At 39.7% G+C, this 13,322-nt stretch overlaps 1 protein-coding gene across 2 annotated transcripts; it reads left to right on the top strand.

The window, feature by feature from the left end:
• Positions 1–8,448: 8,448 nt before the first annotated feature.
• On the top strand, positions 8,449–12,889 carry LOC100380499 (TRAF2-binding protein). Of its 2 annotated transcripts, NM_001173784.1 has the most exon segments (3): positions 8,543–8,699; positions 9,596–9,650; positions 10,818–12,889. In NM_001173784.1, a coding segment is annotated over 1 exon segment (597 nt). In that variant the 5' UTR covers positions 8,543–8,699; positions 9,596–9,650; positions 10,818–10,876; the 3' UTR covers positions 11,474–12,889.
• The last annotated feature ends 433 nt before the right edge of the window (positions 12,890–13,322 follow it).

Below are 13,322 nucleotides of genomic sequence, written 5' to 3' on the forward strand. Positions count from 1 at the left end.
TTGATCACATCTTTACCCTGGCGTTTCATATCACTCACAACTGATCCCGATTCCTGTCTTACCTGGTTAGGTTCCTGCAGGCTGTGCCAAGAACGCTTCGAACACACCTACAGCGTTATTGAGCAGAATGGTACGCAGCATCATCTGGATATGTGTCCAACAAATGTTCAATGTTCACCTTCTGCTACCATTTCTGTCAAGCCATCTGCGCATACAATTTGACACATACGTTTGATTTATGAAATTTAACCAACATATGCACCACACAGAATGCACTGCCACTGGCTCTGAAATGGAATGCTGGAAACGAACGTACTTGTGGTGTACCAAAACACAACAACAATTTGTGGCATTTTCTATGCATGCTTTTTCTCCCAGTTCAAGCATTTCACACTTAATCTGGAGGTTTAGCAGAGGCCGTGGGTGCCTAAAGTGATGTTGGAACATCCATAGAGGATAGGTACTACTCCTCCTTTTGATGAGGGTGTGGGTGGCGACCTCTTAGATAGCTAGGGGGTGGTGTCCCATGCCTCGCCCCAGGGTAGCCACGAGGGGCCCTTATCCCCCCCTCTCAGGTCGCGGTGGCGGGAAGTCTTCTTCCTCCTCCTGGGATGGCTCTTTGATATGTGGACATGGATACGTTTCCCTAATAGAGAGAGATGAAAAAGAACATGATTAAATAGAGAGGCTGCACCAGGTAAAACTATTTTGGATTCTAACCAAAAGGGTTCTTTCTACCTGGAACAAAAAGAGATTCTCCTGTGGGAACAGCAAATGAACACTTTTGGAACCCTTTTTTCTAAGAGTATAGTGTAAGAAGATCCCATTTGAAATAGCACCGCTTGTAATATTATAAGTTTGTAAAGCAAATAAAATCCTATTTTAGCTTTTTTTTCCTTCAGGTTCAAAACCTTTGCGTCCTGATTCAACAGACACTGCCCTTGGTGAGTCATGTTTGTCCCATTTCTTTCTTGCTCATTCTTGCTGTTGCTCACTCAAACACATGTGCATTTGCAGAGAAGAGGAAGAGATTTTCCAATTGCATCTATAAAAATAAATGTTACAGGAATTATATGACAGACATAGCTTTTGAGCAAGATGATATTTTATTGTCTCTTTATAGCCTCTACACATACTTACATTTGTGCATTTAGCTTTCTTTTTTAAAGACTGCCAAGCTGTCCTCAATTGGGGGAACCTCTGTCCAGGACAATGTCATCAGGATTATGGAGATGTGTGTTTGAATATTACAACATATACATATTAGAATTAAGAAAAACTTTACAATTTAGAGATGGGTTAAAATAGTCATTATCCAACTACTGTCTAATTTTGATATCCTCCTTCTTTAAATGTTTCAGATTGATGACCAATAAATGAATGTCCCACTTCAATATGGAGGGACTGAGGAGCAAATGTAACAGTGTAGGTTCTGTCCCTCTCTTCGCCCCAACCTGGGCTCGAACCAGGGACCCTTGCACGCATCAACAACTGACACCCCACGAAGCATCGTTACCCATCGCGCCACAAAAGCTGCGGCCCTTGCAACGCAAGGGGAAACCCTACTTCAAGTCTCAGAGCGAGTGACGTCACCGATTGAAGCGCTATTAGCGCGCACCACCGCTAACTAACTAGCCATTTCACATCGGTTACACAAACATGCCGTTGATAGCACTTTTAGTATATTCAGACTGTTAGAAACAATTTACTGTGTATGTTACTGTTCTGTCGTGTCGTGCATGACAACATTTTGCCACTCGTTAATTTAGTTTCTTCTCTTTTTATGCTTACAGTAGGTGTCATGAAAAGCCAGAAAACTCAGGAGATTGATTGTGTTGCGGGCCCTCTTGAAAGTCCTAAAATATGCCCCTGACCGCTGTGGTGGAGAAGGATGCAAAGTATTTATACGAGCAAGTTGCTCTTTTCTGAAAACCTCGTAAAATTATTAAACTAGTACCATGGAAATACTTTTAGCCAGCTGAGTCCGCAATGTCTCTCTAAGAATGTCCTTTTCTAATTCCTTTTCTAATTTTATTTTAAAATCTCAAATTGATTAAGTTGTAATGCGCTAATTCTCTCCACTGTTGATCTGACCCATTACACGACTCTTCAAGAGGGCCACTTCGTTCCAGAGCACCTTCTGTGCTCAGAGGTCCTTGATGAGTATCTACCCCATCACCACTCTTATTAATCATTAATCAAATAAAACAATGGGCCTTTATATACTCTGTGTCCCAGTCTTTCTAATATCTGTGGGTGAATTATGAAAAAATCTGTATGCAGATGTCAGAAATTGTGGTGTAGTATTGTTTTAGCCATTGCTTGATCTATTTTAAATGTCAGAGAATATTGCAGATTAACTTTTATTGGTGACTATGAAATATAATGAACAATGTTTTCAATATCCAAGTTATCCTCTGCAATACTTTTTGGCCACAAACATTTAACTTTGTCTAATTGCCCCCATGACCCATATAGTTTTTTTGCTAGCCATCTGACTATAAGGTTTCAAAAAAGTGAACTATCCCTTCAACATCATACATTTGTTGTATTGAAATTGACCCCAACCCTGTTATGGGGTATTACTTTTCAAAGGTATACTGCAAGATTTTGAGATTTAGGAGTCAGATGAACTCATGAATACCTTTTTTTTTTTGTCTCTGTGTGCAGTTAGGACATTATTGAAGATAGCATATTGTTAGCTTAGCACAATTGCTGAATGTCTGCCGGTACAGTAGCCAGCAGTTTGCAACGTTGCATTGGTTTCAATGGTGCTGCCTGTGCACTTAGACGCCATGAGACAGATACAATGTTCCAATCTCTATACATCTCTATGCGCCAATGGAACAGAGAATGAAGAAGTGGCTGCCCAGACTATTTGCACCCCCCGCCCCCTCTTTTACACTGCTGCTACTCTCTGTTATTATCTATGCATAGTCACTTTAATAACTCTACCTACATGTACATATTACCTCAATTACCTCGACTAACCGGTGCCCCTGCTCATTGGCTCTGTTACGGTACCCCCTGTATATAGCCTTCCTATTGTTATTTTACTGCTGCTCTTTAATTATTTGTTACTTTTATTTCTTATTTGTATTTTTTAACTGCATTGTTGGTTAGGGCTTGTAAGCATTTCACTGTTGTTTTTGGCGCATGTGACAATACAATTTGATTTGAATCTTGTTTATGATTATCAGTCAAATTAACACATTTTATTAAATATTGATTACTAGGTACAGCTTTTTTTATATACTTAATTTTTTTATTGAAGAACACACAAAAAAAGGTCTGGCAGGTACAGCACACATCATACGTACATCAGATTAGTTACAGTAACATCTTTGAATTAGACAATTGTCAAGTACGAAACCCAGTATTCCTGGCCTCTCTCCTCATGTGTTCTTAAAGCAAAGGTTATACGCTCCATATAGTGTATTTATTTTACAATGTCTACCCATTGTGTCACGAGGCTGGGTCTTTTTATGTAGCCATTTCCTAGTGATAGCCGTTTTACTGGCTTCCAGTAGGACTTTCAACAGGTACTTGTCTCTATTGTGTAAGTTATCAGGTATTTCACCCAAGTACAAAGAAATTCATGTTTGTTCTATGTCAAAACCCATTATTGTTCCAATGTTAGATCTAATTTTTCCCCAGTAACTTTAAATTGTGGAGCAAGACCAGAAGATATGAGAGTGATCCGCCCTTGATAGCCCGCATTCTCTCCAACAAGGATGTTGGGAGCCAGTCTGTTTTGATTTCAGTTTCGGTGTTATGAAGAAACGTATAACATTCTTCCAACATAATTTTCTCCAAGACCTTGAGTTGGTAGAGCTTAATTGATTCATAAATATGTTCAACCACGTTTCATCAGTTATTTGAAGGTTAATTTCCTCCTCCCATTTCTGTTTAATATATTTTGCAGAGTGTTTCTTTGAGGATAGAAAAAACAGGTAAAGATTTGAAATTGTTTTTTTGATACTCCAAGTTGTATGCATTAGTGAATACTTGGATCAATTTTTGAGGTGCCCGAGGGTCAATCACTTTTTTTCCTTTTAAAAAGTACTGTCGGCTTTGTTAGACTATAAATGACCAACCACCCAGATTTATAGTAGATAGATATATTTCCTTGTTTTTGTGAGAAGCTGGCCTCTGTGGGAGACTTCCAGTAATAGCGCTAAAATAATAACATGCTAACTTCAATCTCCAAATGGCACGCAGAGACATAAAAATGGTTTTCATGAGTTTGTATGACTCTGGGTAAATAGAAAAACATCAATCTCGCAGTATTCCTTTAAGCCATGTCAGTGTCTGGAAAAATAGTCACCATTCTTTCTGTAATGAGCCATTTAACGACACAGACAACAACAAAAATATTTGAAGTACAGTTGAAGTCAGAAGTTTACATACACCTTAGCCAAATACATTTAAACTGTTTCACAATTCCTGACATTTAATCCTAGTAAATATTTCCTGTCTTAGGTCAGTTAGAATCACCACTTTATTTTAAGAATGTGAAATGTCAGAATAATAGTAGAGAATGATTTATTTCAGCTTTTATTTTTTTCATCACATTCCCAGTGGGTCAGAGGTTTACATACACTCAATTAGTACTTGGTAGCATTGCCTTTAAATTGTTTACCTTGGGTTTAACATTTCGGGTAGCCTTCCAAACCCTTCCCACAATAAGTTGTGTAAATTTTGGCCCATTCCCCCTGACAGAGCTGGTGTAACTGAGTCAGGTTTGTAGGCCTGACTCAGTTACACCAGCTCTGTCAGGAGGAATGGGCCAACATTCACCCAACTTATTGTGGGAAGGTTGTGGAAGGCTACCCGAAATGTTTGACCCAAGGTAAAATATTTAAAGGCAATGCTACCAAATACTAATTGAGTGTATGTAAACTTCTGACCCACTGGGAATGTGATGAAAGAAATAAAAGCTGAAATAAATCACTCTACATTTCACATTCTTAAAATAAAGTGGTGATCCTAACTGACCTAAGACAGGGAATTTGTACTTTTCATTAAATGTCAGGAATTGTGAAAAACTGAGTTTAAATGTACTTGGCTTAGGTGCATGTAAACTTCTGACTTCAACTGTACATTCGAAAACACATCGCTAATCATAATATTGAACAAAATAGGACTGATTGCACTGCCTTGAGGAATACCATTGTCAATTCCATAGGCATCAGATAAAATGGATCCTATTTTAACTCTAAAAGAGCGAATAAATAAGAAGGCCATCTTAACCATCTTAATCAGTAGGCCTTCTCTCCATATAGTGTCATAAGCCTTTTCAATGTAAAAAAGACAGCCATTACTTCTTTCATCACCAGAGTATTTTTTTTTTTTTACTTCATTGCTCACCTTTATTAATGCTTCCAAAGTAGATCTACCTTTACGGAATCCACTTTGACATTGACTCTATAAACCTCTATGTTCCAGGAAATATGACAATTTATTGACTCATCTTTTCCATCAGATTACACAAGTTAGAGGTCAGTGCTATTGGTCTATAACTAATCAGCACATGAAGGGTTCTTACCAGGCTTTACAAAAGATAATATTACTCCACGTTTCCAACCAGAAGGTATAACCCCCTCACTCCAAATTGTATTAAATAATTCCAGGAGAACATGTATGACCTCATCAGGTAGATGCTTAAACATTACATGGCACAACTGATCATGACCTGGGGCTGGAAATCCACAGCCTATCAAGGCTGAACGCATGTCATGTATGGTAAAAACAGCATCCAAAGAAAATTCAACAGTATCCCTTTTCTTATACACATTAACATGAGCATTTAAAATCGCACACCTGCGTTGCTTATATACTTCAGCCAAAGTAACCCCACTATGTACCCTAGCAAATGTCTTCCCCAACAAATCTGCTTTTTCTTTAACAGTTATGTCCATTTTCTGACCCACAACCAAAATGGAATTCGAGATACTTGCTTCTTCCAGTCATCTTCTTCAACATAGACCATACATCCCCCAGCTCAGTACCTCTGCCTATTGTAGAGCAGATCTGTCTCCATACATTTCTCTTGACAGACTTAAGGACCCTATGTACTAAAGCTCTCTTCCTTTGGAAATCTACTAGATTCTCAGGAGTCATATTCCTACGCAACACTCTGTAAGCCCTATTTCTTTCTTGAATAACTGCAGTGCCCTCTTCAGTCCACCAAGAAGCCACCTTCCTTTTCTCACCCACTTCACTCACGGGCACATATACATTCGCAGCACTTAAAATCAGATTGGTCACAGAGACAGCACATACATAAACTGTCCAACAGACTTTAAGCAATGACTACCCAACTTTTCCCAATCTTCTTTTTGAAAGCACCATCTTCTGAATGTTACCCTATCTGGAATAGTAACATCAAAGTTCATGGTCCATGAAATCGGGAAATGATCACTTCCAACAGTAGAATCATACTATCAGGTAAGACCCAAGTGCAGACTGTGTTTAAGTAACAATGTTTATTGCAATAACAGGGGCAGGCAAACGACAGGTCAAGGCAGGCAGGGATCGATAATCCAGAGTAGTGGGGCCCGAGGTACAGGACGGCAGGCAGGCCCAGGGTCAGGTCAGGCAGAGGTCGGTAATCCAGAGTAGGGGCACAGGACAGCAGGCAGGCTCAGAGTCAGGACAGGTAAGGGTCAAAACCAGGAGGGCGAGAAAAAGAGAGACTGGGGAAAAGCAGGAGCTGAGACAAAACGCTGGTTGCCCTGAACAAACAAGACAAACTGGCAACAGACAAACAGAGAACCCAGGTATAAGTACCCAGGGGAAGATGGGCGACACCTGGAGGGGGATGGAGACAAGCACAAGGACAGGTGAAACAGATCAGGGCATGACACATTCATTATATTCCATTCATACATAAATGCAATAGAGTTAGAAGCCATTGTGAGGTCCAGGCAGGATATAACCCCTCTAACAACATCAACTCTTGTACCACATCCATCGTTAAGCCATACTAATGCTCATATCTTCCACAATAGTACCATTAGCATCTGTATGTGTGCTTCCCAATAAACTACTATGTGCATTAAAGTCGGTGAACCATATCTCTCTAGTCCCAATTTTCCTGATATTTCATGAAACATCGCTACAGATAGTTGACGACAAGGGTTGTAAAAATTGTGCCACTTAATATTACTACATGCACTATAGATTTCCACCATCACACATTCATATTCAGATGGCACAGTTATATTACGATATACAAGACCTTCCCTTATGAACTTAACACACCCACCACCATGTCCAGTTGATCTATCAGATCTGATTGAGAAATAACCAGGAATAATAAAATCAAGATGTAAATGCCATGTTTCTTGAACACATATCACTTCAGGTTTGATCTCTAAATCTATTACATATTTGTTACAAACCCCTGACCGTTAGAAATAAGACTTCTAAGCTTAACACTGATGGATAACAAAAACCATAACACTAATTATAATCATACTGAGACATTCCATCATTAGTATTATTAGGAGTCAACATATCAACAATCATGGCGACAGTAACATCTGTTACTCCTAAAAACTCTGTAGCTGCTTCCACAATCTTCAACTTGGCAGTTCTTCTTTCCACAAACGTGGGCAGGTTGATAACCTTTCCAATGAAGGCTAAAAAAAAGTCAATCTGATTAACTATTAAGGTGTCCTTTGAAACAACAGATATTTGTGAGCGCAAGATTTCTGAACAGGTATCCTATCCGTGTCTGGACCAACATAAGTAACATTTCTTACAGTAGGTCCACTTATTCAAGGTTTAGCCCTATTAGCTCCATAATTCTGCCTAATAGTTAAACCAATCTGCCTTGATGCCTCTGCATAAGAGACATTATGAATGATTTTATATCTTTGGGCATCTCTAGCCTCTTCCTGGCATCCACCAACTGCTGTACTGTCGTCGTCGTCGTCCCCCCCCCCCCCCCGTCCCCCCATTGAGAGTTGTCATTTTCAGAATCTTCCCTTGCTGATATATAAGGTCATATATAACTTTTCCGTATGGGGTTACTGAAAGTCGTAAGGAAGTTGCATGGAGCCTGCAAAACTGAAAGCATAAACAGACCTTCCCTAAAGAGATGGCGCTATTTGGGAATTCTGGAATTTCCCAAGGCAAGCAGCTATTCACTGTCAACGGTGGTGCGATGTAATATGATCAAGGCTAGAAGGTATACAGCTTTTGTCAAATGAACGTCAAATGTTGACCTTTTGTGCATTTTAGCTAACACTAACCCTTTTCCTAACCTTAACCTAATTATTCTAACCTGATACGTTAATTCTCATAAACTGTTGCATAAATTCTCCTAACCTGTTACAAAAAGTCAAATCTGACAAAAACTGTATCCCATCTAGTCAAAACCATGAATGGTGGAGCGCGTGCTTGCTGACTCAACGGCCATCCCCTTCCTGTTGTTTTGCTCTCGGCAGTATTATCACAGTACAGTATGGTTTAGATACTCTGTTGTACTATCATAGAGAGAGCATATCTTTGTTACTATCCTCCGACACCCATTATAGTTCGCACAAAGGTCGGTGCGCCAGTAGGCAGGCAATAGTTGTTGTACCCGTTCAAGTAAACAAGTCAACAGTTAGAGACCGCATACTTACTGTATGTAGTCTGATCTTTGCAGACGCTGCGTGTACAATTGCTACAACTACCTAATTTTACAGGTAAGATATAGCCTAGAAAGTTTGGAAGTGAACATTCAGAATGGTTTTGTTGTTTGATTGAATGTCATGACATTTCAATATCAGTAAAATCTTAGACTAGTCTAGTCATGTTATTAGAGCTCTAGAAAAACGTGTGCAAGAATGTTGCAGATCGAACAAATTCTTCACTTCTGACAATATAGTAGACTGGCTTTTGTGAAAAACTGTTTCCTAAACTGTCTGAGTATGGGTTGTTCCACCAATTAGGTGTCTTTTGAGTAGTGTAATATATATATATATATAAAGAAATAACGTTTTATTTCAACGAATTGTATTGTTATATTGTTAAAATGATTATAATATGGTAGACTGAACTTCGGCTAAAATGGACGGACCAATTTGCCCAATTTCGGACGACTATTTTTGGGGAGAAATAATGGCCACGACGGTCCTGATATCGCCCATAATTCGACAACCATGGATGTCGCGTGGAGTGGGGAGTACCTATTAAGTGCCAAATAAAGTTGACGACTTCAATTTAAAATCACCCTGTGGGAACATTTTGTGACAGTAACAATTATTATTCGAGAAATGACAGTGGAAACACCTTTATGAGCAAATATTGATATAATAACCATCATATCGACGTAAACTTGGGAGTCACACGATGATATGTTGTGTGGTCCACCCATTACGATTCGGGAAACCATCCAGTTTATTGAACTACAGATGAAATAAATTAGGATGAATTTCACAGGGTGGTGAATGTGCACGGTGGTGAGTTTGTTGCTCCTTTCCATTTCCGATAAATATCGAGGGTCTTATTCTGGTGACATGATGATCAATGCTTGACTGCTGTATGACAAATATTCTCGCTCTTTTCCATAATAATCTCATCATGTATTTTACCCGCACAGGCAACCTGCACTGTATCTGCGAGCTGTTGGCTAGAGCATACATGCCAAGACCACAGTAAGCACATTTAATTTAACATAACCGTTTTTGTGACAAAACTATCGATAGAGTTGAAAATGTGATGGAACCACATTGAACTTTAGATTTTTATTCGGTACATGAAAAAAAAAAAAAAAAAATGTAAATTTTGTGTGAGCTATTGTAACCGGAGAGGGAGGTAAGCAACACTGTTACACTCATCAGGCACTGATTTTTATCTGCAATAAGTATTTTTGGTGGAAGCTCACCACTAGTGGGAAAATTCACAAACAATATTTTCTTTATGCAGATTGTATAATATTTGCATTAAAATATGTCGCCAATTGGATGGAAACCTAGCCAATGATGGTGAAAACATGGATAAATGTTGGGCTGAAGTGGGTTCCAAAAGGGTTCTTCGGCTATCCCCATAGAATAACCCTTTTTGGTTCCTGGAAGAAGCCTTTTTGGTTCCAGGTATAACTATTTTGGGTTCCATGTAGAACTCTCTGTGTAAAGGGTTCTACATGGACCTCAAATGGGTTCTACCTGGAACCAAATGGGTTTTACCTGGAACCAAAAAGGGGTCTACAAAGGGTTCTCCTGTGGCGATAGCCAAATAACCCTTTTAGGTTCTATATAGCACCTTTTTTTCTAAGAGTGTAGAGGATGCAGTGGAACATGTCAAAATTCTGAATATTAGCACTTTAGCAAGTCTTCATACATTTGTTTTTGATGTATTGTGTTTTCCATGTGGTCTATAGTAAAGAGCACTTCATTTAATATAACAGGCTTTTAAAATTCAGCATTGGTGCACAATTTCTACTTAAAATATCTAAGGCAAAAGGCACTCATTTAGTGGAACGACCCATATAAATAGGCTACATTCATAGCACAGTGAAATTACTTTCATCCAGTGAAAGTTTTAGAGGAAATGCTGACTGAGGCTGGGTGTGTGGAATGATGATGCAATTCTGACAAGTCTTCCTTAAAATGAGAACTGAAAGTGTTAACAAAACAAGAGATTTTCTACTGCTTTATGGAAATACCCTGACATTTCTCCCTATGGAATTGTGCAATAGAATGAAATGTTTTTAACTTCAGTACCCTCTGTCTGAGCTGTTGTTCTATTTCTAGTAATAAGACTTATTTAGTGCCAGAATAACAAAAAGTAGTCAATTTAATAATTATCTGTTTTTCTTTCAGACCAATTGAAACTGAAAGTCAGCATCCTTTCAATTGGATAAGCCATCATAACACCCATCATGGAGCTGTCTCACACCATGGAAACAGAGGAGCTGATGACCTGCCTCCAGATCCAGCTCTACCACCCCCAGCAGGCCTCTAAGGCTCTTTACCGCCTGCTGCCCCTGGACGCCAGGCACAAGCACCCAGCTGAGGACCCCCTGAGGCTGGGCCGGGACGCCCACGGCTGCACCTTTGCCCTGGCCGACCCACGGGTCTCCCGCAAGCAGCTGGCCTTGCAGGCCTACCTCACCGCCAACAGCCCCAACATGCTGTTCTCTGTGCAGAACCTGAGCCAGAAGGGACACGTGACGGTCAACGGGTCGGAGTTGGGGTACCTGGAGAGGGCAGAGCTGCCAAATAAGGCCCTGGTCCGGTTCGGGGAGTATGAGGTGCTGATACGTCGTGAGAATGGAGAGGCAAAGGGGAGCTTTGAGGTGCAGTTTGGGGTGCTGGCAGTGCCCCCTTCCAGAGAGGTGGGCGTGCCAAGTATGGTTCCCATCATGGATACAGGCTCAGACCATTCAACCAATGGCATCCCACCACTCATGAGCCATGGGCCGATAGAGATGGATGAGACAATAATGTACCAATCATGCAGTATGTTTCTCTCATAGACAATGATTTTCTCTTTACCTAGTAGCAGTTGTCTTTAACCTGTTAGTGATCCCTTCGTGCGCCAATCCCTTTAGCGGGATCGATTGGACAACATCCAGTGAAATTGCAGAGCGCCAAATTCAAACTACAGACATTTCAAGATTCATACGTGTAATACATCAAAATAACGCTTAACTTCTTGTTAATTCAGCCGCAGTGTCTGATTTCAAAAAGGCTTTACGGCGAAAGCAGACCATGCGATTATCTGAGGACAGCGCCCCGCATACAAACACATGAAAATCATTTTCAACCAGGCGGGTGGCGACACAAAAGTCAGAAATAGCGATATAATTCATGCCTTACCTTTGAAGATCTTCTTCTGTTGGCACTCCAAAAATGACCCAGAAACATCACAAATGGTCATTTTGTTCGATAAATTCCTTCTTTATATCCCCAAAATGTCATTTTTTTGGGCGCGTTTGATTCAGAAATACACCGGTTCCAACTCGCCCAACATGACTACAAAGTATCTAATAAGTTACCTGTAAACTTGGTCCAAACATTTCAAACAGCGTTCCTAATCCAACCTCTGGTATCCTAAAATGTAAATAATCTCTAAAATTAAAGACGGGAAAAACTGTTTCCAATACCGGATAAAAACAATGTGAAGCGCATTCCAGTTCACGTGCACCAAACAATAGAGTCCACTTGGAGTGACACTTACAATGAACAGCCCTACTTCTTCATTTCTCAAAAGAAAAACATCAACCAATTTCTAAAGACTGGTAACATCTAGTGGAAGCCATAGGAACTGAAACCAGGTTCCTATTAAATAGTGCTTTCAATAGAAACCCATTATGAAATACTATGACCTCAATTTCTTTTCCCCCTGGATGGTTTGTCCTCGGGGTTTCGCCTGCCAAATCAGTTCTGTTATACTCAGACATTATTTTAACAGTTTTGGAAACTTTAGAGTGTTTTCTATCCAAATCTATTATATGCATATCCTAGCTTCTGGGCCTGAGTAACAGGCAGTTTACTTTGGGCACACTTTTCATCCGGACATTTAAATACTGCCCCCTATCCCACAATATTCATGTTAAACATTGTATAATCTCTTGTGGACAGGAAGTGACACACTTTAACAATAATTTTACTTCTGGGTAACTGAGATTACAGAATGTTTAAACTTAATCATACTGTTGACTGTATGTAGCGCCAAGCCATTGGGACCTCAAGTGTAGTTTTTCATATCACTCTGCAAGTGTTACTAAGACTGTTACGTTATTATATAAAATGTGAAACTAAAGCTTTTGAATATTGCCCTTTTTCATGTAGTTCAAGTATCAGTGTTCAATGAAAGATGGGGAAGGATCATATGGTTTTGTAACTGTTTTGTAAATGTTGACTATAATAATAAAAATGTTTTTATTTGATTATTGTGTTACACGTCGTATACTTCCAAAGCCTTTAACAAGTAATTAAACTTTTATTTGCAAGGCACCAAGGTTTCTGGACCAATCAGACGGCACTGAATGTGTTTGCATTTGGTGAAGGGTCAGGGAGGTACATACAGTGGCTTCGGGGTTGTATTCAGACCCCTTGACTTTTCCCACATTTTGTTAGGTAACAGCCTTATTCTAAAATTGATTAAATAAATAACAATTCTCAGCAATCTACACACAAGATTGATAAGGGGGGAAAAAAACTATTTCATCCATTTTAGAATAAGGCTGTAACGTAACATTTGGAAAAAGTCAAGGGGTCTGAATACTTTCCGAATGCACTGTAGATCCAGAAATGTGTGGAGAAGTAGCGTGCCATTTGGCCTGATCGAGGCGTGTGGGTAGCCAGGCAAAGGGCCACTAG

The sequence above is a fragment of the Salmo salar genome, chromosome 07 (assembly GCF_965601325.2).
Source record: "Salmo salar chromosome 07, fSalSal1, whole genome shotgun sequence".
Lineage (NCBI taxonomy): Eukaryota > Metazoa > Chordata > Actinopteri > Salmoniformes > Salmonidae > Salmo > Salmo salar.

Coding starts and splice junctions, on each gene's coding strand:
- LOC100380499 (XM_014206807.3), top strand. CDS start 10,877: ATGGAGCTGTCTCACACCATGGAAACAGAGGAGCTGATGACCTGCCTC.